At 40.3% G+C, this 26186-nt stretch overlaps 1 protein-coding gene across 1 annotated transcript; it reads right to left on the bottom strand.

Moving 5' to 3' along the window:
• Positions 1 to 6: 6 nt before the first annotated feature.
• SLC3A1 (solute carrier family 3 member 1) lies at positions 7 to 21382 on the bottom strand. Its single transcript, XM_034764429.1, has 10 exons — positions 20868 to 21382; positions 18478 to 18657; positions 16383 to 16537; positions 11795 to 11920; positions 8898 to 9017; positions 7787 to 7911; positions 7291 to 7489; positions 4813 to 4959; positions 2204 to 2320; positions 7 to 1274 (listed from the first exon to the last, which is right to left on the bottom strand). Exons 1-10 carry the CDS (start codon positions 21295 to 21297, stop codon positions 834 to 836), a joined length of 2040 nt encoding a protein of 679 aa, XP_034620320.1. The 5' UTR covers positions 21298 to 21382; the 3' UTR covers positions 7 to 833.
• Positions 21383 to 26186: the final 4804 nt, after the last annotated feature.

The following is a 26186-nucleotide window of genomic DNA, read 5'->3' on the forward strand; positions in this document are numbered from 1 at the left end:
CACAGTCCTGCCTCCCCATCCTGAAGCCCTAGAAGTCCCAGAGGTCCAGTAAAGTCACGGAATCCATGATTGCCATGACCTCAGTGACTAAATCATAGCTTTAATTATGAAATGTTCGGTAAGTAAATTTCTCTTCCAGCTGGTACTAAAAACTTGTTTGTTACATATTTGCCTTGATCAGCTCTCAATTTTCTCTTTCCTCTAAATGAATGGTTTTAAAACTGACCTGATGACTTATTTGCTTCTAACTATTTCAGACAATTCAGTGCCTATTACACAAATAGGAAACTTGCAAAACAAGTACTATGGAGTGTAAACTGCCACAGGATTTGTGGCTAAGTTGTGGCAGTCAGATACAGCCCACAATAGGGGTACACAGTGCACAGGTACAACACTCAAGCAGGAAATCCTAAGAGCTTTATACCTTAGGCACAATGCCTCTAGGAGCCCTATAGGCATATGGCTAGTGTTCTACCCTTGAACAAATACTTATCTAGAATGGACCAGCCCCAGGGATGGCTTTACAGGGGAGGATCCTTACCTTTCCTTGTGCCTGTTCACAATCCCTCTGGAAACTCTAGCCTCCGTGGTTGTTGGTTAGTTGGTTGCCCTTAAGCTAAGCACCTTCTGCCCTCCACTCACCACCATTGCTCACACACCAATAAAAGAGGCCAGACAATTAAGCCATATTAGTTTGTTTATGGGCTGCTGTTCATTTAATACAAAAACCAGCAAGTTTAAAAAGCCATTGCCACACTATTCACAGTATTTACCTGAAATCAACCTTTCCTGCCTTAAATGCATAAAACAAAATTTCCTACATGCCCTAGCGCTTAGCAATGCATGTAGAGTATATTCAAGGCACTAGAATAACATGCTTTTTCAGCCACAAAACACTTCCCTTGGAAAGTTTCCATAGTATGAACTGTCTTCCTTGTTTTATACTCAAGGACAATTCCTTCCCCCTTTTCAGTTTTAATTGTTTTGGTATTTACAACTTTACCAGTGTTGCTAAAATTAGTGCTTAGCCTTATGGTAGCTTCAGACGGAAGCTCAGAAACTACAGCTTTCAGGTCTATGATTGATTCCTGTCCAAAATTGAGAACCATTATAAAGACTTTGTCTAATCCATCTAATTCCCTCAGATACACAAAAACATTGCTGTCATTCCAAATGTAGCACATCCATCCCCTATGAATGGGCAGCTCATTGTTGCGAAGTAAATTTAGCTCTCGATATAGATTCAGTGTTGAGTTAGGTTGAGTCTTTTGAACCTGTTTTTAAAAAAAAAAAAAAAAAAAAGTCACATCATTACCGTAGTCATTTATTCCTCATTAAATGTTGGAAATGTTACTTTGTGATTACCACATCTGCTAAGATTATCTTCCCAGCTTTCAGACTCTCAGCCCCCACGGCAAATCCTTCCACAGATTCAAGTTGAAGCTATTTGTCCTCAACCTCTGGGGACCTTCACAACTCTGCCTCTCCATATACTTATCTACCCCATCTCTCCCCATATTGTCCACATTTGCCACTCCACCCATGATGATAGCCATGTCTCCTTCTCCTACAACTGTCTTTGCTCCTTCCATTGCGCTTCATACACTTTTTGTCAGCAAAGCATTCCATACCAAGGAATCAGAGCATTCAGCATCAAGGACTTGATTTTGCTCCCACTGACTTCAGAGCTGCAGAAGCAACCCCAATGGATTAGTTTCAAGTGTTTTTTCTTTGCTGTTGTTTACTGTTGTAGATCAACAATACCAGTACTTGACCTACTTGGTGTAACAGCAACTGTCAAGTTTGGTCTTATACAGAACAACATATGCAAACCTAGAAATGCATCCATCTTATTTTCCTGCTAAGTTTAACAAAGCCTACTTGTATTAATCTAAATTAAAATGGGAGTGGGTAGATTTCAGATTAATGTTGAAAGATTAAATGAATTAGACTAAAAAAAAATCACTTCAATATCACCATATTTTTCTGGTTAAATGAGGGGTGGTAAAATAGCCTTTGCTGTTGCAATAAGATTTTTTACCATTTTTCTTCCACAGATTTGTTTTTTCTTGGTTTTAGTTTTAACTTAGTTAAACTGCCACATTCCAGTAATCAAAACAAATTAGAGCTTCATTTAGCTGAAGCTATTTTGCTAGCATTTTTTTGTAACCCATACGACTGTGTCCTTAATTTAAATACTTACTTCGACATTTACATTTTGGTAGTCCAGATTAACAGGTAACCAGCTTAAGTTACCCTCACTGAAGCCGGCATGAAGATTGCCATTCCACTGCATGGGTGACTTCTCTGGGAAGGTCACCTAAAAATAAGAGAGTATTGGGCACCATTCAAAAACATCCTCGTTAATGTGCTAAAGAATGATCCAATTAACAATCTTTTGCTCAAGCTTCTCTGTCATGTCAAGATTATTTCATTTTATAGGGGACTTTAATTAGGTCCTAGACCTAAAGCTTTACAGGAAGTAATTAAAAATCCCACAAGTGTAGGGGGATCATGAAGAGAGAGAATCAAAAGCTATCACTGAAAGGGGGAGGAAAAACTGTGTAATGGATTTGGCACTGGACTGAGTGCTGCAGACCTGTGTTCAATTCCCAGCTCAGATGCAGATTTTCTGTGTGACTTCTGGGAAATTACTTAATCTACTCTGTGCTTCAGTTCCCCATCTGTAAAATGGGGATAATACTTGCCTACCCTGCCCAGAAGAGGTGTGAGGATAAAAAGCTATTAATAATTATTAGGTGGTCAGATTTTATAGTAATGAGGACCATATAAATTCTTTGACAGATAGAAATGCCGTTAGTGGATGTATGAGGTGATCTGTATCCTGGAAAGAGATACTGTACTAATATTTGAATAATCAAAGTTTATATTAAATTTGAAGACTGTAAGTACCTTATTCAGTAGCGTATCCATGCTTGTTAACAGTTCTACAGTGTATTATATTTTTAGCTCTAATTATCTGAGAAAATGTAATCTGTCCTGATGAGTGCTTTGTAAATATATTACAGTTTTCAATACACCTCTACCCCGATATAACGTGACCCGATATAATATGAATTCGGATATAATGCAGTAAAGTAGCGCTCTAGGGGGGAGGGGTTGCGTGCTCCGGCGGATCAAAGCAAGTTCGATATAACGCGGTTTCACCTATAATGCGGTAAGATTTTTTGGCTCCCAAGGACAGCATTATATTGGGCTAGAGGTGTATATCAGTCCTTTTGTAGGATTCCCTCCTCAAGTGCAAGATATACTCTTAGAACTCATGGTCGGTAACAGGTAAATGAAAAACATGTCAAAACTTGCTTGCAAAACGTAAGGAATTATTTAAAATTTTGAGAAGTGTGACAGTTGTGTTGTATGTTGCAAAACAAATTATTACAGCTGATCAAAAATGAAAAGCTAGCTTTGTGAAAACTTCCAAGTTTCGTTCTGAAAAGTTAAAAATAGACTTTTTCAAAAACATTTCCTGACTGTTTTTCAATATTTTTTCAAAAATTTTATTGAATATATGATTGAACACCTTCTCTAAATTACCAAAAGCTCTAGTAACATTTGCAATGATTTGATAAACTTTGTAAAATTTTAAAAACATGAAATATTTCTCACACACATTTCAGCAGTTTCACCAAAAAAAAGGGTAAGGGTGTGTGTGTGGGGGTTGTCCTGAATTTTTTTTGTCTGTTATAGACATACTTGCTGATGGGTACTTTGAAATAAATTACCAAAATAATTGAAACTGGTGTAATTATATTGTGTTGTTTTTGGTAAATAAAATTTGCAGAATTTTTAATTTTATGGTGCAGAATTCCCCCAGGAGTAAATTTTCATGGCTGCAAAAGTGTACCTCAGCAAATGACTCCTCCTTTCTCAGAGACCCTGCTCATGAGTCCTGTCTCTGAGGGTTAAAGAAAACCTTTCCTTCCCTCCTGTGGCCCAGGGCTCAGAATTGGATGGCCATTGAAACCCCAGAGAGAGAGGGCTGTGCCAAAGGGTGAGACCTTTCTAAGAAGCAGCTTTGTGTTTGCAGCAGACAAGGCTCTGGGATCTGTAGTAATAAAGCCCTTGAAAAGCTTTGTCAGCATATTTCTGGAAGGAAAGGCAAAGTTTTCCTGAAAAGATTTAACTGCTAGAAGGCCTCATTAATCCACTTGAAGGGGTCAGGGGAAAAGGTGGGTTTGTCACTGAAACTCTTTGCCTCAACACAGAACTCTCTTCAGCATCCAAGGCAGATGCTTTGGTGCCTAGATGTGTATTATCACTATTAGCCATGAGAATGCATTGTATATTTTATTCTACTACACCCTTTAACACCATATACTTCCTTCAGCCCTACAGGGGCTGGGGGCAGTGAGCAGAGGAGCCTCCTTTGGGAAGGCTAGTCCTACCATTGCTGTTATTCACATGCAGTCCTTGTGCTCAGGTCATCTAGGGCTGGATAACTACTAGCTCTGTGCAGGGGCATGAGGAGATGAAGCTACTCTGGTTCTCTCACACACTTAGTTCTCTCCCATAGTGAGTGAGTAAGAAACCAATAAAGGAGGAACATCTGCCATTCAGAATACTCCTACTCAATGCTGACTTTTCATGGAGATAATAATAAATGAGAATAATCAAGTGGTTGCTCCCCTTTAACTGGGGAAAGATTATTTTAGAAACAGGACAGTGGTTGGGAATGGAATGAGAAATATATGTGCTTAATTAAACAAAAGTTACTGTTTTGTTGGAAAATTCTGTGTACTCAGAACTAATAGGGCTGCTTAGGGGATTTGAATTTATAAGTCCTTCACTCACATTTTCAGTTGCAATATTTTCCATTCCTATTTCTTCACCATAATAAGTTGTAGATGTCCCAGGAAGAGTTAAAAGGAGCATATTTATGACATTAGTGTATTCTTTTCCAATCCGAGACGTAATTCGAGCAGTGCTAGGGTCTCCAACCTACACAAAAATAATTTCTTATATCAAAATACAAGAATAAAGGTCCATACTAGAACTAAATACATCCATATTGCATTGGTCTAATACAAGTTCTGTTCATTTACATCAATGTAAACATGAAGTAACTTCATTTAAACTAGTGGAATTCCTCTGCATTTATAGAGGTGTAAGTGAGGAAAATCTGTCTCTGTTCCCTTGTGAAGTGATGTATAGTAGCCCCAGAGGAAAAGTTTCATATATATTTCTATTGTATTGTCCAAGCACTTACATGCTTTATGATAAGAGTGCTCAGTAGCATAACTGTTTTATTATTGCTTCCCTCCCGCCCCCTCCCCCAAGAGATGTTGCTCTGTACAGTATAACGGTAGCAAATCTATTCCATTATCACTGAATGCAGAGTGAGATCTTATCATATTAAGTAAAAGAGGTGTTTTTTTTTTTTAATGTAACAAAATGTTAACTATAAATCTCAGGATGCATTGATATATTAAGGCATCCTTTGATCATCACATCCATTTTATATTATCTTTTTTCTTACATTTTCAAAGGTTTTCTACATTAAATCCTACAATGCAAACTATTACATTTGGCTTTTTTCTTTCATTTCCATATCCTCAAGGGGAAATATTTGAATATTTTTGTATCAGTACAATTTTCTGCCTGACAACTGAAATCTGGAAATACTGCCAACAGCATGACAGACAGAAGTAAACAATGCTGATATATTAGCATCCCAGCCAACAGAGTCTTCCATTCTAACACAAACACCCTCAGTTACAGTTCTCATGTCTTTCTGCCAATGTTTGCTTTGCTGACCACACTTATTTTTTCTGCTGTGTAGTGCTGGTTTTGTGAGGGTAGCATTCATCCATTATAATAGGAGCTGTCATAACTATAAAGGGAAGGGTAACAACCCTCCTGTGTACAATGCTATAAAAAATCCCTCCTGGCCAGAGACACCAAAATCCTTTTACCTGTAAAGGGTTAAGAAGCTCAGGTAACCTGACTGACACCTGACCCAGAGGACCAATAAGGGACAAGATACTTTCAAATCTTGGGGGCGGGGAGAAGGCTTTTGTTTGTGCTCTTTGTTTAGGTGGGTGTTTGCTCTTGGGACTAAGAGGGACTGGACATCAATACATGTTCTCCAAATCTTTCTGAACAAGTCTCTCATATTTCAAACTTGTAAGTAATAGCCAGGCAAGGCATATTAGTTTATCTTTGTTTTTCTCAACTTGTGAATATTCCTTTGCTAGAGGGAGGTTTATCCCTGTTTTGCTGTAACTTTGAAACTAAGGCTAGAGGGGGTTCCTCTGGGCTCTTTGAATCCGATTACCCTGTAAAGTTATTTTCCATCCTGATTTTACAGAGATGATTTTTACCTTTTCTTTTTAATAAAATCCTTCTTTTACGAACCTGACTGATTTTTCCATTGTCCAAAGATCCAGGGATTTGGGTCTTTGATCACTTCGTAACCAGTTGGTTAGGATATTATTCTCAAGCCTCCCCAGGAAAGGGGGTGTAAGGGCTTGGGGAGATATTTTGGGAAAAGAAGAACTCCAAGTGGTCCTTTCCCTGTTTCTTGTTAAATCACTTGGTGGTGGCAGAGTACCAGGTTTTAACCTAAGCTGGTAAATAAGCTTAGGGGGCTTTCATGTGGGTCCCCACATCTGTACCCTAGAGTTCAGAGTCGGGAAGGAACCCTGACAGGATTAATGGAAGCCCCTCAGCACTTTGGGGTTATGGTGATTCCACTGCATTGGAGGTAGACGTCCAAGGTACAGGCACACTTGGGCAGCTTGGCTTGCACCACAGGCCAACATGGGGGAAAAGAGAGGCAGGGGTGGAGCCACTTTATGCACAGGTAGAGTCAGAAGCCACAATCCCTTAGGTAGAAGGTGCATAGGGTCAGAGCCTCTATTCCAGTCCCAGAGCTTCAGCAGCTGACATGGAAGCAGTCTGGAGCTGTTTCAAATTTGCCTGAGGGTTTGGAGGTGGATTCTGTCGCCTTTCCCAAACCCCACATCGTTCCTGGCACAAACCCTGTTTGGCCAGGGAAAGGGGAGTGGAATATTATCTTGAAAGAATAAAACAGTGTGCCTGATGATTATGTTTAAAACTAGCCAAAAATACTATCACACTCCTGTAAATATGCTTAGGATGGATAACATGGACCCGCTACAGCCATTACTATAGTGTACTGAGAGAACATGGTAGATTCCACAGATACAACAGCTACGGTTATTTTGGGCTTGATCTTACTCCAATGAGAGCTTTGCTGTGGGCTGTAATAGGAGCAGGAACATGCCATTTAAATGTCTGAACTCTTACCGCCCAGTTTGGCCATTTTCCTTTGGGCATATTCTTCATCCACAAAGACACAGTTTCAAAAATACTATTTCCTGAGAGGTTTTCCATGTTAATTAGGTAGAAGTTGAAGGGGAAATCTGATTCTTGGATAAAAGATGTTCCATAATACATCATTGTTGCTTCGATGTTTTCCTGGTTATTGGCTTCAGTTCCCATAAACCTACAAAGGAGCACACAAGTGGGTTCTTTTAAAAAAGAAAATGGAAACTGTGTTCATTCAGAGTTTTATCAGAATTGCATGGAATTAGAATGGACCTTGACATAGCTAATAATTTAGCATTGTTTTTAAAAAGAATTTATTTTTCTTTCTATATATCACATACCTATATGTCACTATTAATGGCTGGTATTCTTGCAAAAGCATCTTACCATGACAAACCTGTTTATCCACTGGTGAGATTGTGCCTTTAGCATTAGAGGGAAAATTCAATACAGCTATGCTAACAAACTGAGTTACCTGTATCGGCCAGGCTCATTGCTGAATTTATCCAGGGTGCGCCGGAAACTGCGGACAATATCATGCATGCCGACTTGGGTGGTGGTGTAGTCATGATACAGCTCAGAATATGCTGAGATACTCTCCTTGAAGAAGAATGCAACATTTTGCATTAGACCTATTGTTCATTGAATTACACTTTCCAAAGTTTTTTCAAAAGACAGTGCACCACTTCAGATAATGTTTTACTTGAGTCTGTTAGCAAACTGGGGGCATGATGATATTACCTACTCTTGTTTCCTCTTCACCTGAGACATAGTGCTGCAAAGAAGATACAAAGTAGCCCACACTCCTGGCATTTCCTTTCCCATGCCCTGAAGCTGGCTTGACTGCAGAGGGGAGAGAGATTGCACCACTCACTGCCCCAAGCCTCTACTCCCTAGAAACAGACTTTGATGAATGAGGCCCTGATTCTGCCACCTTTACTAATGTTTTGCTCCCTGAGGATTTCAGTGGGACTACTCACAAAATAAGATACCGCTCATTGTGAGTAAAGATAGCAAGTATTGTGGCCCTATGGGGAATACAGTTATTTCCAAATATCTATCTGAAATAGTGAATCATTTAAATAATACATTAATTGCAGAGTTTTGGAGCTGTATCTTCATTAGTTATTTATCTAATGCTGTGCTAGACAAGGGGCTAAATATTTGCGGAACACATCAATCTAAATGAGGAATAATCTATATAACCCAGTTTACACCAGTGATCATGACACATACAGTAGATGCTGCTGAATACCAGATTCCAGGCAGAAGCAATATAAATGAGATTCTTGTAGTGACTTGCAAAGTCAACAAGATGCACATCTTTCTGTCAACTCAGTAATATTATTGCCTCTCAGTGTTGGCATCATCTCCTGACTTTATTGGGCCCACAGCCCCACTAAAAGCAAGTTCCATAAATAATTAGTCATATATTTCTGAAGCTCATCTGTACACATTTCAATGCAAAACCTACCCGAAAAAAAAGAGTGAGTCCCATTAGCAATTCAAAGGGGAAATGTATTAGTGATAAATGCATCTCCAAAGACAATAAGGAGCAAACAAATTCAAAACAGAAAATGTGTTACCGGATTTTGGGATTTATTCACTTGAGGTTCATTTCTCAGGTGTGTTGCTTCAAGAAGAAATTTAACAGTGTTGATACTAAACCCATCAATGCCTTTGCCAAGCCAAAATTTGATAATATCCTAAACATAAAATGAAGATAATTCTTGATGAGTCAACCACTTTCCAAATATTAATTTAAATCAAATACATTGCACATAATTTATTAAATACATAATACATTCTAATATAACACTATATAATATAACATTATATAACAATACATAGTTTTTAAATTTAAAGTTTTAGTAAGGTTAAAGCTGACCATTTTAGATTGAAGCTACTATCTATGGCTGACTTTGTCTTACTAAAATGGAAATATTTAAATTATTTTTCTACCATAATAGACATACAGCCGTGACTGCCCCAAGCATTCAAGGGGGACAGGGAACAGAAAAACACATAGCTCACAGGAAGCCACTTTTGATCTAGTCTATCAAAGAATCTGGGCCTTATAACAGTTTGTAAATACCTAATCAAGAGGAACAGAGGGTAAAGAATGCTGATTCTGCTAAGCTCTATGGCTGGGGTACACTCATCAAGCCTGCAGACAATTAGAACATATTGAGACAAATGTTCATTGTTCTGCACAGACCTTTTGACACCAGGTTTTCTTTTACACAACAACACTTCCTAAATCTGTTCTCTCTTATTTAACTGATGTGAAAATAATTCAGATTTATTTTCTGGAAAATGAAAAATGATTACCTAAGTTAAGAGTTATGGATCTGTGGTTTCTTTATCAAATTCAGAGTTTAGCTATTATCAGTAAAAGTACATCATGCTTGCATGGTTATTTTATTACTATAATTTTAATGGTCCTAAATTTTAACAGATGAGTCCAAAGTTTAATCCCCCTGCAGCAATCTGTGTAAATGTTACTATGTGCCAAACAATATCTTTCAACTAAGTAATAAAAATAGATTATGCACACAGTGCTGTCATTTATTATTATTACATACACAATATACTTGCACAAGCCAGGACTTCGATCAAAAATATGATGGAATTCAACTAGTCCATGTTAAAGATTCACTGATTTTATTAGGTCAATACATACTCCATTTTATTGAATTGCTTGTCCCTTTACAGTAATTCTGAAAACAACCTCAGGTATCCATGTCAACAGCCTCTATGGTGATTTCATGCACTGAAAGAGGTCTCATCTGAGCAGTTGTGTATATTGTAAAAACCTCTCAATTAGAACCAGCACAAAAACACCGAGGATGATTTGGGCCATGGAGACTGAACTACCTTTATACACAGAGGTTGGCTGTGGCACATTGGCAGGGTGTTGGTAAAGCTTGACTGTTCCTGCTTCCCCTGTTTGGTTTATCCTCACAGAATGTAAAAGATTTCAGACTTTGGTCTCCTATTAAGTCACAAAGCACCAGCCTTTCGAAATAGAGCTTCATTTTAAAACACTAACCTACTGTTTTCTTGTTCCTTAACATACTGACAGAACTAGTGATGCTCAGCAGCACTTCTGAAATGTATCAGACTGTTCTAGTCCAGACACTCTAGGATGTGCAGTATTGCCAACTGTCATGATTTGAGCACCCCTCTAACGATTTGGGGCTATTCAGAACTTTTCATGAATACACAACGACAGGTGCCAACTCATGAATTTTTCCTTATTCAAAATGGCTCCTTCTATTACTGTCAGTGGAGCTGAAGCCAGCAAGATGGCTGCCATTTTCCTATACTTTAACTGCGCCTGGAAGTCAGGCTGCTCTTAATAAAGTTGGCTGCCACCTCCCACTATTTTCAATGAGGTTAAAGCTAGGCCCAAAGGCAAAATGCCTGCCACTCTGTGATTCAGGGGGCAAGGCAGGCCACATAGACTGTTGAGAGCAGCCCAGACACTGAGAAGTGAAGTGAAGGAGGGAGTGAGGAGGAGCAGGGCACTGGGGGGAGCAGGAGACAGATTTGGGGGTTGCAGGTGAATGGGGTGCAGAGGACAATGATGGGGTGGGAGATGAAGAGGATAAAGTGGGAGCTCCCCCACCTGTGGGGTGTGGGTAAGGGGAGTTCCCTCTGAGCAGCTGGGGAAGGCAATGATCTCTTGTGTGAATCCTTCACAAGCATGATATTTTGAAAGCTTCAGGAAGAGCTGTCACAATGAAGTGAGACACTTCTCCGATCCCAAGATTTTCAGGGCTTGGCATAGCTCTGTGTGAGAGCGTCAGGGCTAACGACACAGACCTGCCCTGCCACTGAGCACTCCCTTCACATTGGGCCCTATAGCAGAGAGAAGGTCCTGGGGCAGCAGGAGGGGGTTTTAGGGAAATGGTGCTACTGAGACCCAAGTAGAGAAGTCCCAGGGCAGAAGGAGGCAGAGACTTGTTTGCTGCTGGGTTAAGACAATTATAAGAAATACATGGTAGGTCCTGTATCTTAGGAGTCAGGAGATGAGTGCAGTCTGCTCTGAGCAGCCAGGGAGAGGTGTACATTTGTGCAAGCCTCACACATAGAAACTAGATCCTAGATATTATATGATTAATCCTTTTAAAAGTATAATACAATAATGGTCAGAACATTGCACACTACAGGCTGTGGTACTGCAATGTCTGTGACTCTTTCAGTGGGAGGCTGCCTCTTTTTTTTAATTAGAAGGAGACTCTTCAAAGATAAGACTATGATACTTGAAGCATTACAATATATGGTTTACATTTTGCCTAAGCAAGTATATTTGTGTTGACACTTCATTGTCTGCATTGTTTGCTTAGACACTAATCCTTGAATTATTTCCCACTGGATTGTCAACTATATAAAGAAATTACATTCTAAAAATTAAAACAAACATAAAACCCAACAGTTTCTTTACTACTGGAGTAGCAGCCGTGGATTATATACTTACATGGATTTCTTCTAGCACAGCGGAGTTGCGGAAGTTTAAATCTGGTTGTTCTTTCCCGAACTGGTGAAAATAACATTGCTTTCTCACCTCATCATATTGCCAACTGGAATTCCCATAAACACTCACCTGATCACATAAGAAAATGATGATGATTAATTACTTAATAAATGATGAGCATTTGCACAGCATTATAATTTACACAGTGCTTTACAAGCATATAGAAAGGCATGCATCACTTAGTAAATAGTATTCATTTACTATCCATAACAGTTAGTTGGCCTGAAACTGATTAGTCTATTTTCATTGTCCAAAGGAGAGAAATGCAAAAGTAAATATGCAATATAACTATTTAAAATCCAATTTACTGAACATATATGGATGTTACGTGAAAAACATTGAAGTCAATGGGAGCTGCATGTACTCAGTGCATCTTCAAATCACGAATGACTAAAAAACGGAATTTAATATTACTCAGCCTACTCTGTTTTTAACATTTTATTTTTTCATGAATAAACGTAAACAGAAAATACCCTCATTTAAAGGAGAGATGTTTTTCCTTAACATTAACATTCCTTAATATTAACCTAATAAATTCATATTTACATATAAGTATAAATCTCATCCACAACTATAAAACAATTTCCATATATTTCACCTACTACTACAAACTTATTTAACCTGCAAAGACATAACCAGCTGCTATATATGATCCTTCATACGCAAATCATCTACCCTAGTACACTTCTGCCTACACCCTGGTATTTATCACCTTTAATAGACCTATTTGTGCTTGGTCAATCTCATATTATATAAATATTTATTTGCTCAAATTCCGAAATTGCTCACCAAACATCATAAAATCTGCTTAATGATTTCCCAAGCCTAGTATATTTTGTACAAGCAATATAGGTTCTTCTAAGAATTTCAACAGTAATTAAAAGGACTATTAATAAAATACTAGGGCTGTCAGGCAATTAAAACAATGAATCGCGATTAATCACTTTGTTAAACAATTATAGAGTACCATTTATTTAAATATTTGTGGATGTTTTGTACATTTTCAAATATTTTGATTTCAATTACAACACAGAATACAAAGTGTACAGTGCTCACTTTATATTAATTTTTATTACAAGTATTTGCACTGTAAAAAAACAAAAGAAATAGTATTTTTCAATTTACCTCATACAAGTACTGTAGTGCAGTCTCTGTCATGAAAGTGCAATTTACAAATGTAGATTTTTTTTTTGTTCCATAATTGCACTCAAAAACAAGACAACGAAAAACGTCAGAGCCTGCAAGTCCGCTCAGTCTGACTTCTTGTTCAGCCAATCACTCAGACAAACAAGTTTGTTTACATTTGCAATAGATAATGCTGCCCACTTCTTGTTTACAATGTCACCTGAAAGTGAGAACAGGCGTTCTCGTGGCACCATTGTAGCTGGCGTCGCAAGATATTTACATGCCAGATGCACTAAAGATTCATATGTCCCTTCATGCTTCAACCACCATTCAAGGGGACATGCGTCAGTGCTGAGGACGCGTTCTGCTCGATAACAATCCAAAGCAGTGCGGACCGACGCATGTTCATTTTCATTATCTGAGTCAGGTGACACCAGCAAAAGGTTGATTTTCATTTTTGGTGGTTCGGGTTCTGTAGTTGCTGCATCGGAGTGTTGCTCTTTTAAGATTTCTGAAAGCAAGCACCACACCTCTTCCCTCTCAGATTTTGGAAGGCACTTCAGATTCTTAGACTTGGGTCAAGTGCTGTAGCTATCTTTAGAAATCTCATACATTGGTACCTTCTTTGCGTTTTATGAAATCTGCAGTGAAAGTGTTCTTAAAATTAACAACATGTGCTGGGTCATCATCCGAGACTGCTGTAACATGAAATATATGGCAGAATGCGGGTAAACAGAGCAGAGGACGTACAATTCTCCCCCAAAAAGTTCAGTCACAAATTTAATTAACACATTATTTTTTTAACAAGCATCATCAGCATGGAAGCATGTCCTCTGGAATGGTGGCCAAAGCATGAAGGGGCATATGAATGTTTAGCATATCTGGCATGTAGATATCTTGCAATGCCAGCTACAAAAGCACCATGTAAATGCCTGTTCTCACTTTCTGGTGACACTGTAAATAAGAAAAGGGCAGCAGTATCTCCTGTAAATGTAAACAAACTTGTTTGTCTTAGCGATTGGCTGAACAAGAAGTAGGACTGAGTGGACTTGTAGTCTCTAAAGTTTTACATTGTTTTGTTTTTGAGTGCAGTTATGTAACAAAAAATCTACATTTGTAAGTTATATTTTAATGACAAAGAGATTGTACTAAAGTACTTGTATGAGGTGAATTGAAAAAATACTATTTTTTTTAAATAATTTTTACAGTACAAATATTTGTAATAAAAATAATATACACATTGATTTCAACACAGAATACAATATATATATGCAAATGTAGAAAAACATCCAAAATATCTGATAAATTTCAATTGGTATTCTATTGTTTAACAGTGCAATTAAAACTGCAATTAATCACAATTAATTTTTTAAATCACAATTAATTTTTTTTTACTTAATCGCATGAGTTAACCGCAATTAATTGACAGACCTATAAAATACATGATGAGCTTGCAATATGTTGAGCTGGACTTTCTTTCCTGTTAGTCTGTGAGAAAAAGATATGGAGAGAAATGGTAAGCCTTTTTTGTGGCACTAAGTTTTAAAGGGAGACTGTACAGTTAAACTTCATACCTTTTTAAAAAATAGCCTTATTTATTATTGTTGTTGCTAACAAGCAGCTGTTACATTGCTGTTACTAGTAACAACTTAGAAAATAAACACTGAAAATAATTGTGAAAAGTAAACTGGATTTTAAATAACTATGTTTATTGTTTACTTTTTGCATTTCTCTCAGGTTAGACAATGAAAATAAACTAGTCAGTTTCACTTTTTCTTTACAGTCAATTTCATTTTCAGTTCTCACAAACCAGTATAATGCTGGTATGTCTGTGTTATAAATGCTCAGGGGAAGGATTCATGTTTTTTAAAAGCAGGTTTTCATTGAGAATTTTCTTTAATTTTATGGGAGCATTTCTATTCGACATATGAAACTTGTTTTGTGAAACTTGTTTCTACAAAGCCTCAACTGACATAACAGCCTCTATTGAAATATCAGCAACAGTGAATATTTGAGAATAATAAAGTCATCAGCTGTATGTGGGTTAGATCTGAGACAATATTCAAGATATTTCTCAAAACTGTTGCTGTGTAGGTTTCTAGCTCATGTGTTTAGAAGATGCAAATGGTTGGATTTCCAATTAAAACATGGAAAATAAGTAGATAAGCCAATTTCCAGTATCTTGGCCTGCTAGGAAGGCTAGGAAAGGAAAGCAATAATCCAGCAATGTGCTGGTTTGTTTTTCTGACATCACAGTTGGCACGCATAAAGGACAGCTGGTAAGAAGCTTCCCAAATGGAATGCCCATATACTAGGGCTGTCAAATGATTAAAAGAAATAATCATGATTAATCATGAGATTTAAAAAGTCACGATTAATGGTAGTTCTAATCGCACTAGATAGAATACCAATTTAAATTTATGATAAATATTTTCTACATAGTCAAATATATAGATTTCATTTACAACACAGAATACAAGATGTAAAGTGCTCACTTTATATTATTATTTTTAATATAAATATTTGCACTGTAAAAAAGATAAATCGAAGCATGAAGGGGCATACGAATGTTTAGCATATGTGGCACGTAAATACCTTGTGACGCTGGCTACAACAGTGCCATGTGAATGCCTGTTCTCACTTTCAGATGACATTGGAAATAAGCATTATCTCCCATAAATGTAAACAAATTTGTTTGTCTTAGCGATTGGCTGAACAAGAAGTAGGACTGAGTAGACTTGTAGGCTCTAAAGTTTTACATTGTTTTGTTTTTGAGTGCAGTTATGTGGAAAAAAATAATTCTACATTTGTAAGTTGCACTTTCACGATAAAGATTGCACTACAGTACTTGTATGAGGTGATTGAAAAATACCATTTTTTAAAGTGCAAGTATTTAAGCAAAATAATAATATAAATTGAGCACTGTACACTTTGTATTCTGTGTTGTAATTGGAATCAATATATTTGAAAATGTAGAAACACATCCAAAAATTTATCATAAATTTAAATTGTTATTCTATTATTAACACAGTGATTAAAACTGCGATTTTAAAAATCTAGTTAATTTGTTTTGTGTTAATCGCTTGAGTTAAGTGCGATTAATTGACAGCTCTACCATATACCAAAATGTGTTAGATACAAAATTAAAGGAGAGGAATGGAAATCAGAACAGATTAAAACCAAATGAAATCAAAGAAAAGAAATGCTGCCTCACTGTCTTATTCTTGTATCTTAATTCACGTTCAGATGATCTCAAATATACGAGCAGAAGTTACTAATGAAACAAAAGATTTGAGTTTACATGCTGTGTACAGCAGCCACCACACAATGGTTTCATATTCACTACATTGCTGTGATTTTCCTATTCATTTTGTGATTTGAAGGTGACCCCAAACCTTGTATTTACCCAGTTGTTGGGAGGAGTGATTGTCCCATCAGTGTGTGCACAGTCATGCCAGATGTAGTAATCCGCATACTTCCCAGTCCGATTGCGACTCAGCTGAAACCAACTGTGTTTGTCACTTGTGTGGTTTGGTATTAAATCCATTATCACCTTTAAACCTTACAAATCAAATGTGGGAAAGATTAAATCAAAACAAAACATCCCAAGTCACAAAATTTACAGTATTAACATAGAAGACAAAATAATACTGGTGGCTTTACAGACATACAGTTAAGAGAGGCCTCTGTCCTCAATGGGCTTAGAGTCTAAGCCCTGGTCTACACGGAAAAGTTTTGCCAGCATAGCTGTCAGTTAAGAAGGGGAGTGGGGAGTGGAAGATTCACACAACTGATCAACATAGCTGTGTCAGCTAAAGTCCGAGTTTAGATGCTATTATACCAAAATGTTATGCAAAAAGTCCTTTTTTCAGTGTAGGTCATTTAATTTGGGGAACTGGTATAACCTATACTAGCGAAACCCTTTAGAGTGTAGACAAACACTCAGGTCCCATCCTACAGTCACGTATGTATCTCTTTAACTTAGCGCACATGAGCAGTCCCTTTGTAGTCAATGGGACTACTCACCTGTATGAAGTTAAGTGCTTGTATAAATGTTTGTGGGACTGGGGTCTAAACAGATAGACAAAGGAGGTCACGATAGTGAAAGAACCCAAGTTTTCCCAATCTTCTTAATTTAATTTTCTACCTCCAGCAAGAACGTTATTGCTTATGGATGCAAAGATAGAAGTGACAGCATCTCAGGCTTCAGTCATCAGAAGATTGCTGCAGGGACTAATAAATACAACCTGTCAAAAAGAGAACAGGGCCTGTCCCCCAACATAGAATGTGAAAGAAGTTTCATCCCAAAACACCAGTAGCCATGAGAGCTGTGTGGATTTTAGAGGATCTACAGAGTCCATATGCTACAGTACTGGCTTTCCTCTCCCATGCCTAGCTCCCATCAATGTTGCATAGGCCAAGTTCCATGAAGCCCCAATGGAGAGGGTTCTGCAAGATTGATAGACAGGGTTGCAATGCTGCAGTCAGTACTCATCCCTTCAGAACTAGGCTTGCCAGGTGACCAGTTTTTGACCGGAACAACCGGTTGAAAAGGGACCCTGGTGGCTCCAATCAGTACCGCTGATTGGGCCACTAAAAGTCCAGTTGGAGGTGCAGGCAGGCTCCCTATCTGGCTTCATGCGGCTCCCAGAAGCAGTGACATGTCCCTCCAGCTCCTAGGCATAGGGATGGCCACAGAATCTCCATGTGCTGCCCCCGCCCCAAGCGCCGGCTCCACAGCTCCCATTGGCTGGAAACCACAGCCAATGGGAGCTGCGGGGAGAGCACCTACGTGTGAGGGTGGCACCTGCATGCGGGATTGGCACGCAGAGCCGGAGGACATGCCAGCCTTCCCGGAAGGTAAGCACCACCCAGAGCCCACACTCCTCACCCTCATATCCCCCAACCCCCCCCACACACACACACCCAAACTCCCTCCCAGAGCCCACACTCTCTCCAGCACCCTAACCCTCTGCCCAAGCCTGGAGCCCCCTCCTGCACTCCAACCCCCTGCCCCAGCCCTGAGCCTCCTCCCACATCCAAACTCCCTCCCAGAGCTGCACCCCGCATCCCCAACCCCTGCTCCAGCCCTGAGCCCCCTCCTGTACCCCAAACCCCTCATTTCTGGCCCCACCCTGGAACCAGCAACCCCAGACAGAGCCCTTACCCCCTCCTGCACCCCAACCCCCTGTGAGTGAGGATTGGGGAGAGCAAGCGACGAAGGGAGGGGGGATGGAGGGCGGGGCCTCAAGAAAGGGGCAGTGCCTCAGGAAAGTGGTGGGAGAGGACGAGGGGCAAGGGTGTCTGGTTTTCTGCCATTAGAAAGTTGGTAACCCTATTCAGAATCCCCATTCAATCTGCTAGGTTCTGAACCCTTCTGCCCATGGAAGACACACAAATTGAAACACAAAACAACAAAATGTGAAGTAAAAAAAGAAAAGTACATCTATATTCCATGTGTGAGCAGTGCATTTTTTTTTTTGGTCATAGCTCAAGTTTACCTTTGTCATGTATAGCTGCAATCAGGTTTTCGAAATCCCTCATCGTTCCAAACATAGGATCAACATCCCGGAAGTCTTCAACTCCATACCCAAAGTCTTTTAAGGGTGATTTATAAACAGAAGTAATCCAGATCGTTTTTATATTTAAATACATGATATGATCCAGTTTTTCTTGGATACCTGTAAATAAAGAAAAAAGTCTGTTTTGCGAGAACAAAAACAATGTGTCTGTGGCAAAGTTGTCATTTCTGTTGAAATTAAGTTTCCCCCATCTGGAAGATGTACACAGGTCCATGGGCGGAGATCTCTTTCCCTTCCATTATGGCTAGAGGTAGCAGAATCCTAAAACTTTTGTGTTGCTGTATTAGATCACAGTATGTTAAAAGGTTGAGGGCAACTGAAGGTCTTTATTCTATAATAAGCAACTGAAAAAGATTAATCATGAAAAACAGAACAAAGATGCTAATTCAAGCAGCATTTACACTCTGGCTTACAGCTTTTATTCTTTCATTCATTAAATGTAACATTCAATTTTGGAATACTGAGATTAAAGAATTCTATTTTCGTTGTCAAGGAATGTGATTTAACCCTCACAACCACCCTGAGAAGCAGGTAAGTGTGATTTAAATGAAAAAAGCCCTAGGCTTCACCTCCAGTTAGATAGAAGACATTCTCTTTTCACCTATTATCAGAGGGATAGCCATGTTAGTCTGTATCCACAAAAACAACGAGGAATCCAGTGGCATCTTAAAGACTTGCAGATTTATTTGGGCATAAGCTTTTGTGGGTAAAAACCCCACTTCTTCTTTTAACCTGTACTTTTTCTCTACCACTCACTCTAATGCTCTCTCCAGTCCCTAAATCATGCCAGTTTCCCTCCTCTTAAATCAAAACTAATATATGTTCATGGCATGTCACAAATATTATCCACAGTGATGAGCTCCCAAAATCCTAAGAACTGGTTCCCTACCGGGTCCACTCACTCCGGGTTTTTGGCGGCAGGTCCTTCACTGGGAGCAAGTGAAGGACCCACCGCTGAAGTGCCACGGAAGACCCGGTAGGGAACCGCGCAGTAAGTACAAGCCCCACGTGCCTGTCTCACCACCACCACCATCCATCCGACCCCAACCCACATCCTGCCCCCGACTGCCCCCCCCAGAACCCGCAAGTTTCTCCTCCCCCCTCCGCCACCGGGGTAGCAGCAGCAGCCCGGGGCTCCGGTGGCTATTTAAAGGACCGGGGCGGCAGAGGCAGCCAGAGCCTCCCGCTACCCCAGGGCTCTGGGGGCTATTTAAAGGGCCGGGGCTCCCCTGCTTCTACCACCCCGGTCCTTTAAATAGCCGCCGGAGCCCTGGGGAAGCGGCAGGGTTCCAGCAGCTATTTAAAGGATGGGGTGGAGGCAGCTGGGGCCCCGGACTTTTTAAATAGCCCCTAGCTATTAAACAGCCCTACCCAGTGCTCCAGCAGTGGGGCTCTGGTGGCAATTTCATAGAATATCAGAGTTGGAAGGGACCTCAAGAGGTCATCTAGCCCCTACTGGAAGCCCCAGGCCCTTTAAATTGCCCCCTGGGGAAGCCAGGCCGCCCCGGTACGGTGCACCGGCTCTCCCCTTTAACAGCCAGTTCTACACCAGCTTCTAAATTTAACAACTGGTTCTTGCGAACCGGTGGGAACCGGCTCCAGCTTACCACTGATTATCCACCTATAGAAACACATTGTTCTTCACTTCCTGATAGAAGATATGATGTTCTAGTACCTTTTGTATATATATTTTATTTTTTTGTCTTTTCCTATCCATTTTTTGTAGTAAACTCTGTGAGTCAACTGAGTTCTTAATATTTGGCATCATCTATGTACCGTATCAGATACAGTTGTATTGAGTCTCCCTAACGGCTCAAAAATAGCATTTCTTCCTCTTTCATTTGTTAATGGTTTCTTTCCCCCTCAGATTTTTTATGGCGCAAAATCCAAAATGGCAATTAACTGATTGTCTAATAACACATTGGATTCCAAATACTCCCCAAATTTTGGTGGGAAATTCTAATCTGGATTGCAATTTTGCAGCTATTCTCTCTCTTTTTCTCTCTGATGGGCCAAATCGAAACTCCAGATCTGAACAGTGGCACACACTTTGGGGAGGTTTTAACTTTGATAAAGGTTTAGACTCAGCAGCTTGAGCCCTTCCTGATTAGATGGTTAATGATAATCACAGTTCTGGCTGCCTGTGGGTTATTAGCTAACTTGTGATCCCATCTGTCTCTAATCAGGTGGCTGCCTCTACTGTTAATCCACTTTTTAGGGAATGAGAGATTGTGGTAACAGAAATATATATAATACATACAGCTTCATGCTACCAAGGACTGAACGTCACAAAAATGTAGAGCACCTACCTTTCAGATCACCATTCCCGTCCTTGTTGGTGTCCTTAAATGAACGTGGGTAGATCTGATAAATGGGACTAGCTTGCCACCAACCCAGGCACTTTGGCGACACGGCAACAATTGCAATTGTAGCACCGACAAGCACTGGTGTAGATGCAATTATGAGCCAGAAGAGGATCTCTCTGGTGACTTTGTACCGTGCCTGACTTGAGAATTTAAGCAAGACTTCCTTAGGCATTCCTGCAAAGGGCTTCAAAACTTCACAGTCCTGGTTCTGCACAGCTGCTGAGTTGATGCCAACAGCGCATGTTTCTGGTATCTCCTCTTGGCTGTTGGCATTGCATTCATTAAGTGCCTCATTTTGAACAAATCCTTTGTTTTCTATACCTCCTTTCTCACTCAGCTCAACAGAGAAGCTCTTACTTTCCTCCTCAGCCATTTTTGTTAGAACGTCTTGTCCTTATGAGAAGTCTTGCTGAAGCTAGGAGAGGTGGCAACATACCTTTGTTCAGTGAAACGGGAAGCAAGGTAATTAGCCTGGGGTTTATAAATAAACCTGACTGACCCGTCAAAGTACAATGAGGATGAAAAGGACAAAGTGCTCCTATTCTTTTGCATAATAGATGTCTTCAGCTAAATGGCAAACTATTGCAAAGGCGCATGGCCATAGCCTAGTTCTATTAGGATTCAGATTTATTTCTTACACTAACTGATCAAAGTTATGTCTTCAGTTGCTCATTCTCATGCTAGCCAAGCTAGACTTTTATTGCCGACTGCAACCATGAAAAGAGGAGGCCTTGCCTGGACTTCTGGCACGACAACATTTGTTTAGCAAGTCCCTTATCTATTGAGTGAGAAACTTCCCAGTGTAAATATGGTGTGCTTGGGGCGGCAAAAAACAGATTCACCCCTGCCTGCAGCTGCCCTTTGGGGGTGTGAGTGTCTGGGTTGTGGGGGCCACAGCGAGGCTCTGGGGAGGAGGGGGTGAGAGTGTCTGGCCCCCCAGCTGGGCTGTGGGGGGAAGGGGAGAGGGAAGCATAGGGGTTATCATAGGGGTTTCTTTAACTCTCTACTCCTGGGGGAATTTTTTCTGTGTCTATATTGCTACAGACATACTTGCTGACAAGTATTTTGAAATAAATTACCAAAAGAATTGAAACTGGTGCGATTATATAGTGTTATTTTGACAAATAAAAATTTTCAGAATTTTAAAATATTGTATCCCGAATTTTAATTGTTTGGCATAGAATTCCCTCAGGAGTATCTCCTATGGGCTGTCCTGTCTCCTCTGCACTTCCATCCCAAGAGCCTTGAATCAAATCTAGGGGTTCCCTAACCTGCCTCCCATACAGGAGATCAAAGGGGGGAAAAACAGTAGACTCTGGGGGAACACTTCTGTAGGCATATAGCAAATACAGGAGTAACACATCCCAGTCACTCTCATGTCTGAAGACCCACATTCTTAGCACAGATTTTTAAGTTCCATTAAATCTTTCCACAAGTCCATGAGTTTCTGGGTGATAGGGAGCAGCCTTCATATGGTTCACTCCACATAATCGCCACAACTTTTTAAAGTCTACAGACATGAAATTTGAACCATGGTCTGTCAAGATTTCTCTGGAAAAACCTATTCTGCTAAAAATGGTGAATAAAATTATAGCCACTGTTTCAGCTTCAATATTAGACAAGGCTGTCTGGTGGCAGAATCCATCACAAAAAATATATACTGTATTTCTTTCCATTCCTGGAAAGTTTAGTGAGAAGTCCCACAATATCCACAGACACTCTGACAAACCCCTCCTTAATAATGGGCAAAATTAAGATTTATTGGGGCCCTTGGTACAAAGAACATCTGGGTCCCACACTCAGAGAGCCAGGGGCACTGTAACCAGGAGGGCGAAGGGGGCCATGGCCCCCCCCACACACACACACTTGTAAAAGTGGGAAGGCCATGCCTACACACTTTTTAACATGGGCATAGTAGCCTAGGGCAGGTGCAGAGTGGCAGTGGCAGCCTCTTCCTGGTGCAGGGCTTAGACCCCCCTCGCCACAGGGCCCCACCCCCTATTTCTCCTCTTCCCTGCAAGGGCCTGCCCCCTGGCCAGGTTGGAAGCCAGAGCCACGCCATAATAAGAGCCCAGGGGCACCATTTCAGTGATTCCAGTGGCTACTTAGGCACCAGAAAACTGTAGGGTTTTTTTTTTTGCAGATAACTTAGAAATTAGCTGACAGGAGGACTGTATCTAATTCGTATATAAAGAAAGACAAAATATATATACAAACACCAATTAAAGCCATAGTTTAAGTTTATATGTAAATGTAGAACAATCAGGTGATAATACAGCAAGGTATTTCTAATCCCAAAACTTGAGGTATCATAAGAAAGGCCATACTGGGTCAAACCAATGGTCCATCTAGCCCAGTACCCTGTCTTCCAACTCTGGCCAATGCCAGGGCTTCAGAGGGAATGAATAGAACAGGCAATCACTGAGTGATCCATCATCCTTTGTCATCCACTCCCAGCTTTTGGCAAACAGAGGATAGGGACACATCAGAGCATGGGGTTGCATCCCTGCCCATCCTGGCTAACAGCCATTGATGGACCTATCCTCCATGAATTTAACTTGTTCTTTTTTAAACCCTGTTATATTTTTGGCCTTCCTAACATCCCCTGGCAACCAGTTCCAGAGATTAACTGTACAGTATGTGACATAGTACTTCCTTTTGTTTGTTTTAAACCTGCTGCCTATTAATTTCATTGGGTGACTCCTAGTTCTTGTGTTATATGAAAGAGTAAATAACACTTCCTTATTCACTTTCTCCCCACCAGTCGAGATTTTATAGATCTCTATCGTATCCCCCTTAGTCATCTCTTTTCCAAACTGAAAAATCCCTGTCTTTTTAATCTCTTGTCATACAGAAACTGTTCCATACCCCTAATCATTTTTGTTGCCCTTCTCTCTACCTTTTCCAATATATCTCTTTTGAGATGGTGTGACCAGATCTGCACACAATATTCAAGATGGGGGCATACCATGGATTTATATAGAGGCATTATGATATTTTATATCTTGTCATCTATCCCTTTCCTAATGGTTCCTAATATTCTGTTCGATTTTTTGACTGCCGCTGCACAGTGAGTGGATGTTTTCAGAGAACTATCCACACTGACTCCAAGATCTCTTTCTTGAGTGGTAAAAGCTAATTTAGACCCCATCAGTTGTATGTATAGTTGGGATTATGTTTTCCAATGTGCATTAATTTGCATTACTTTCCTATATCCCTTTTGAAGCCTTAATACAAGAACTAATAATTTTAATCAGTAAACAAAATTGATACAGCATATTTGCTCAATATCACACCAATCACCCTCAAATATCCACATGCCTTTTTTATTTTCATTTTTATTACCTTCTGGAAAATTATAAGCAAGCAAGCATAGGCACTCTTAATTTGTACATCTTATTTCTCATTAAAAAGTTATGAAGTCTAAAGTAGTTGAGTTTCCCCTCAAACATTTTTCTAAAATATAGAATAACTAACAAATTAGAGAACAAATTCGTTTTGGCACTAGCTTAAAAAAAAGAAAAGACAAAAAGCTTTTAAAGTGATAATTGGAAAGAAAATATTACAATAAATTGTCCCACATGAGTTTCCTATCAGCTCTGACACACCTGAAGGTGTATCTCCAGCATTTAAAAATGTTATCACTTTTTTCAATGGCAATATGTTTTCTTTTCCTATTAAGTTACTCAGTAATTTGAAAAAAGTCTTAAACATTGTAATCTGTTTATACAATGCATTTGATATTTCTCCAGCACAAAAGAAAACACACTTCAGTTCAAGTTACTAAAGGTGTAAAGATTCAAACCATAAAAATGAATGTAAAAAATTTACAAATGACTGATCTAAAAGCCTGTTTTAGCCTCTGGAAACTGTTCAGTTCTATAATGTAACATAGGAATCCTGAGTGTATATCTACACTGACCCAACCGGATGACTCTTAACCATGCCTTAATGAAGATATAATGTGACACTATATAAGACTATTTGCCCTCTAAACAATGTCATTTCTAGGGCATTCTCAAATATTAAGGAAATTAGTAAAGAGACTTGTTCCAGGGATGTCACAACCCGGTAGGATTAAGAGCCCTCCAGGAATTGTGTTAAAAAAAAAAATCCCAGTGGTACATAGACAAAGAAAATATTTCTATTTTCTGATTGAGAAGTAAAGGTACGTACAATAACTTCCTCTGATTTCCATCAGGAGCAAGCAACTAAAATGCATAAGGGAAGCACTGACCATCACACTGAAAATAAACTGATCAGCTGCGTGGGAGAGACTTAAGGAGATCAGCACTCAACAGGTCTCTCCTCTCTGCCAAGGCTATCCAGAAACTGCTCTCTCCTGGCTCTCATCCTATCAGCTGGGTGACAAGGCGCTATTTACCCACACAAAGTGCTTTGAGCTGAGGCTTCTAGCGCTGCTGCTAGCTGCAGGGTCTGGCAGGGAGTATGTAATGGGAACACAGGCTCTCAGCCACCCAGCCGGAGGGGGCATTTGGGAACCTCATTAGACTTGCTCTGCGGAGGGGTGGAGGTGGACAGAGCATTACAGACAGCTCTTCTGCACCTGGGCATGGACCAGCAGCAGTAGGGTGACTATATTTCTCAAAGGGAAAACGGGACACTGCATGGGAATAGCCCAAGCCTGTTCTCCCACCCACCCCCATGTGGGGCTGGCCCAAACCGCTCGCCCAAGCACTGCCTGCCCCCCACGCAAGGCTGGGGCTGGTGTCGTTCAAAAGTTGGCATTTGTCTTGATCAAGTTGGCAAAAGGAAAAGGGACAAATGCCCGCTTTTGCCAAAAACTCGGGATGGCCATGACAGGACTTAGAAAAGGGACTGTCCTGGCCAAAACGTATGGTCATCCTAAGCAGCAGCCCACACAGCGGGGGAATTTACATTTCCCACAGCCCAGGGAGGACAGGGACAGCCCTGTCAGCCAACAGCAACTTCTAATATCACAGCTAAGGGCTTCAGGTTTCTCCCACCATTGACAGCATGGAGCAGCAGTTCACTTTCCTGTTTGCACTCCACTGTGGTAGGAAACGCGGGGGTGAGGGGTGGGGAGAGCAGCTTCTCCCACCTCCCTAAATGGTGCCCCTGTATAGAACCACCCAGGCAGCCAAGGTTACTGTGGGGTGTCCTGGACCCTCCAACTGCCCTAGGCGGGGAGTTGGAAGTCCCGAGAGCAGCCCCCAGCCCATATCCCTGCCTCCCAGGAGGAACCGTGCAGAGGTAGAGGGTCCAGGGTTCCCTGGGTGG

The sequence above is a fragment of the Trachemys scripta genome, chromosome 3 (assembly GCF_013100865.1).
Source record: "Trachemys scripta elegans isolate TJP31775 chromosome 3, CAS_Tse_1.0, whole genome shotgun sequence".
NCBI classification, from domain to species: domain Eukaryota; kingdom Metazoa; phylum Chordata; order Testudines; family Emydidae; genus Trachemys; species Trachemys scripta.

Bases quoted from the DNA above. Each gene is read 5' to 3' on its own strand.
- SLC3A1 (XM_034764429.1), bottom strand. From the start codon at position 21,297: ATGGCTGAGGAGGAAAGTAAGAGCTTCTCTGTTGAGCTGAGTGAGAAA. The intron at 9,018-11,794 runs GTAAGTATATAA...TTTTATGTTTAG, and splicing joins CTGTGCTAGAAGAAATCCAT to GATATTATCAAATTTTGGCT. The intron at 2,321-4,812 runs GTGAGTGAAGGA...TCTTATTTTTAG, and splicing joins AAAATATTGCAACTGAAAAT to GTGACCTTCCCAGAGAAGTC.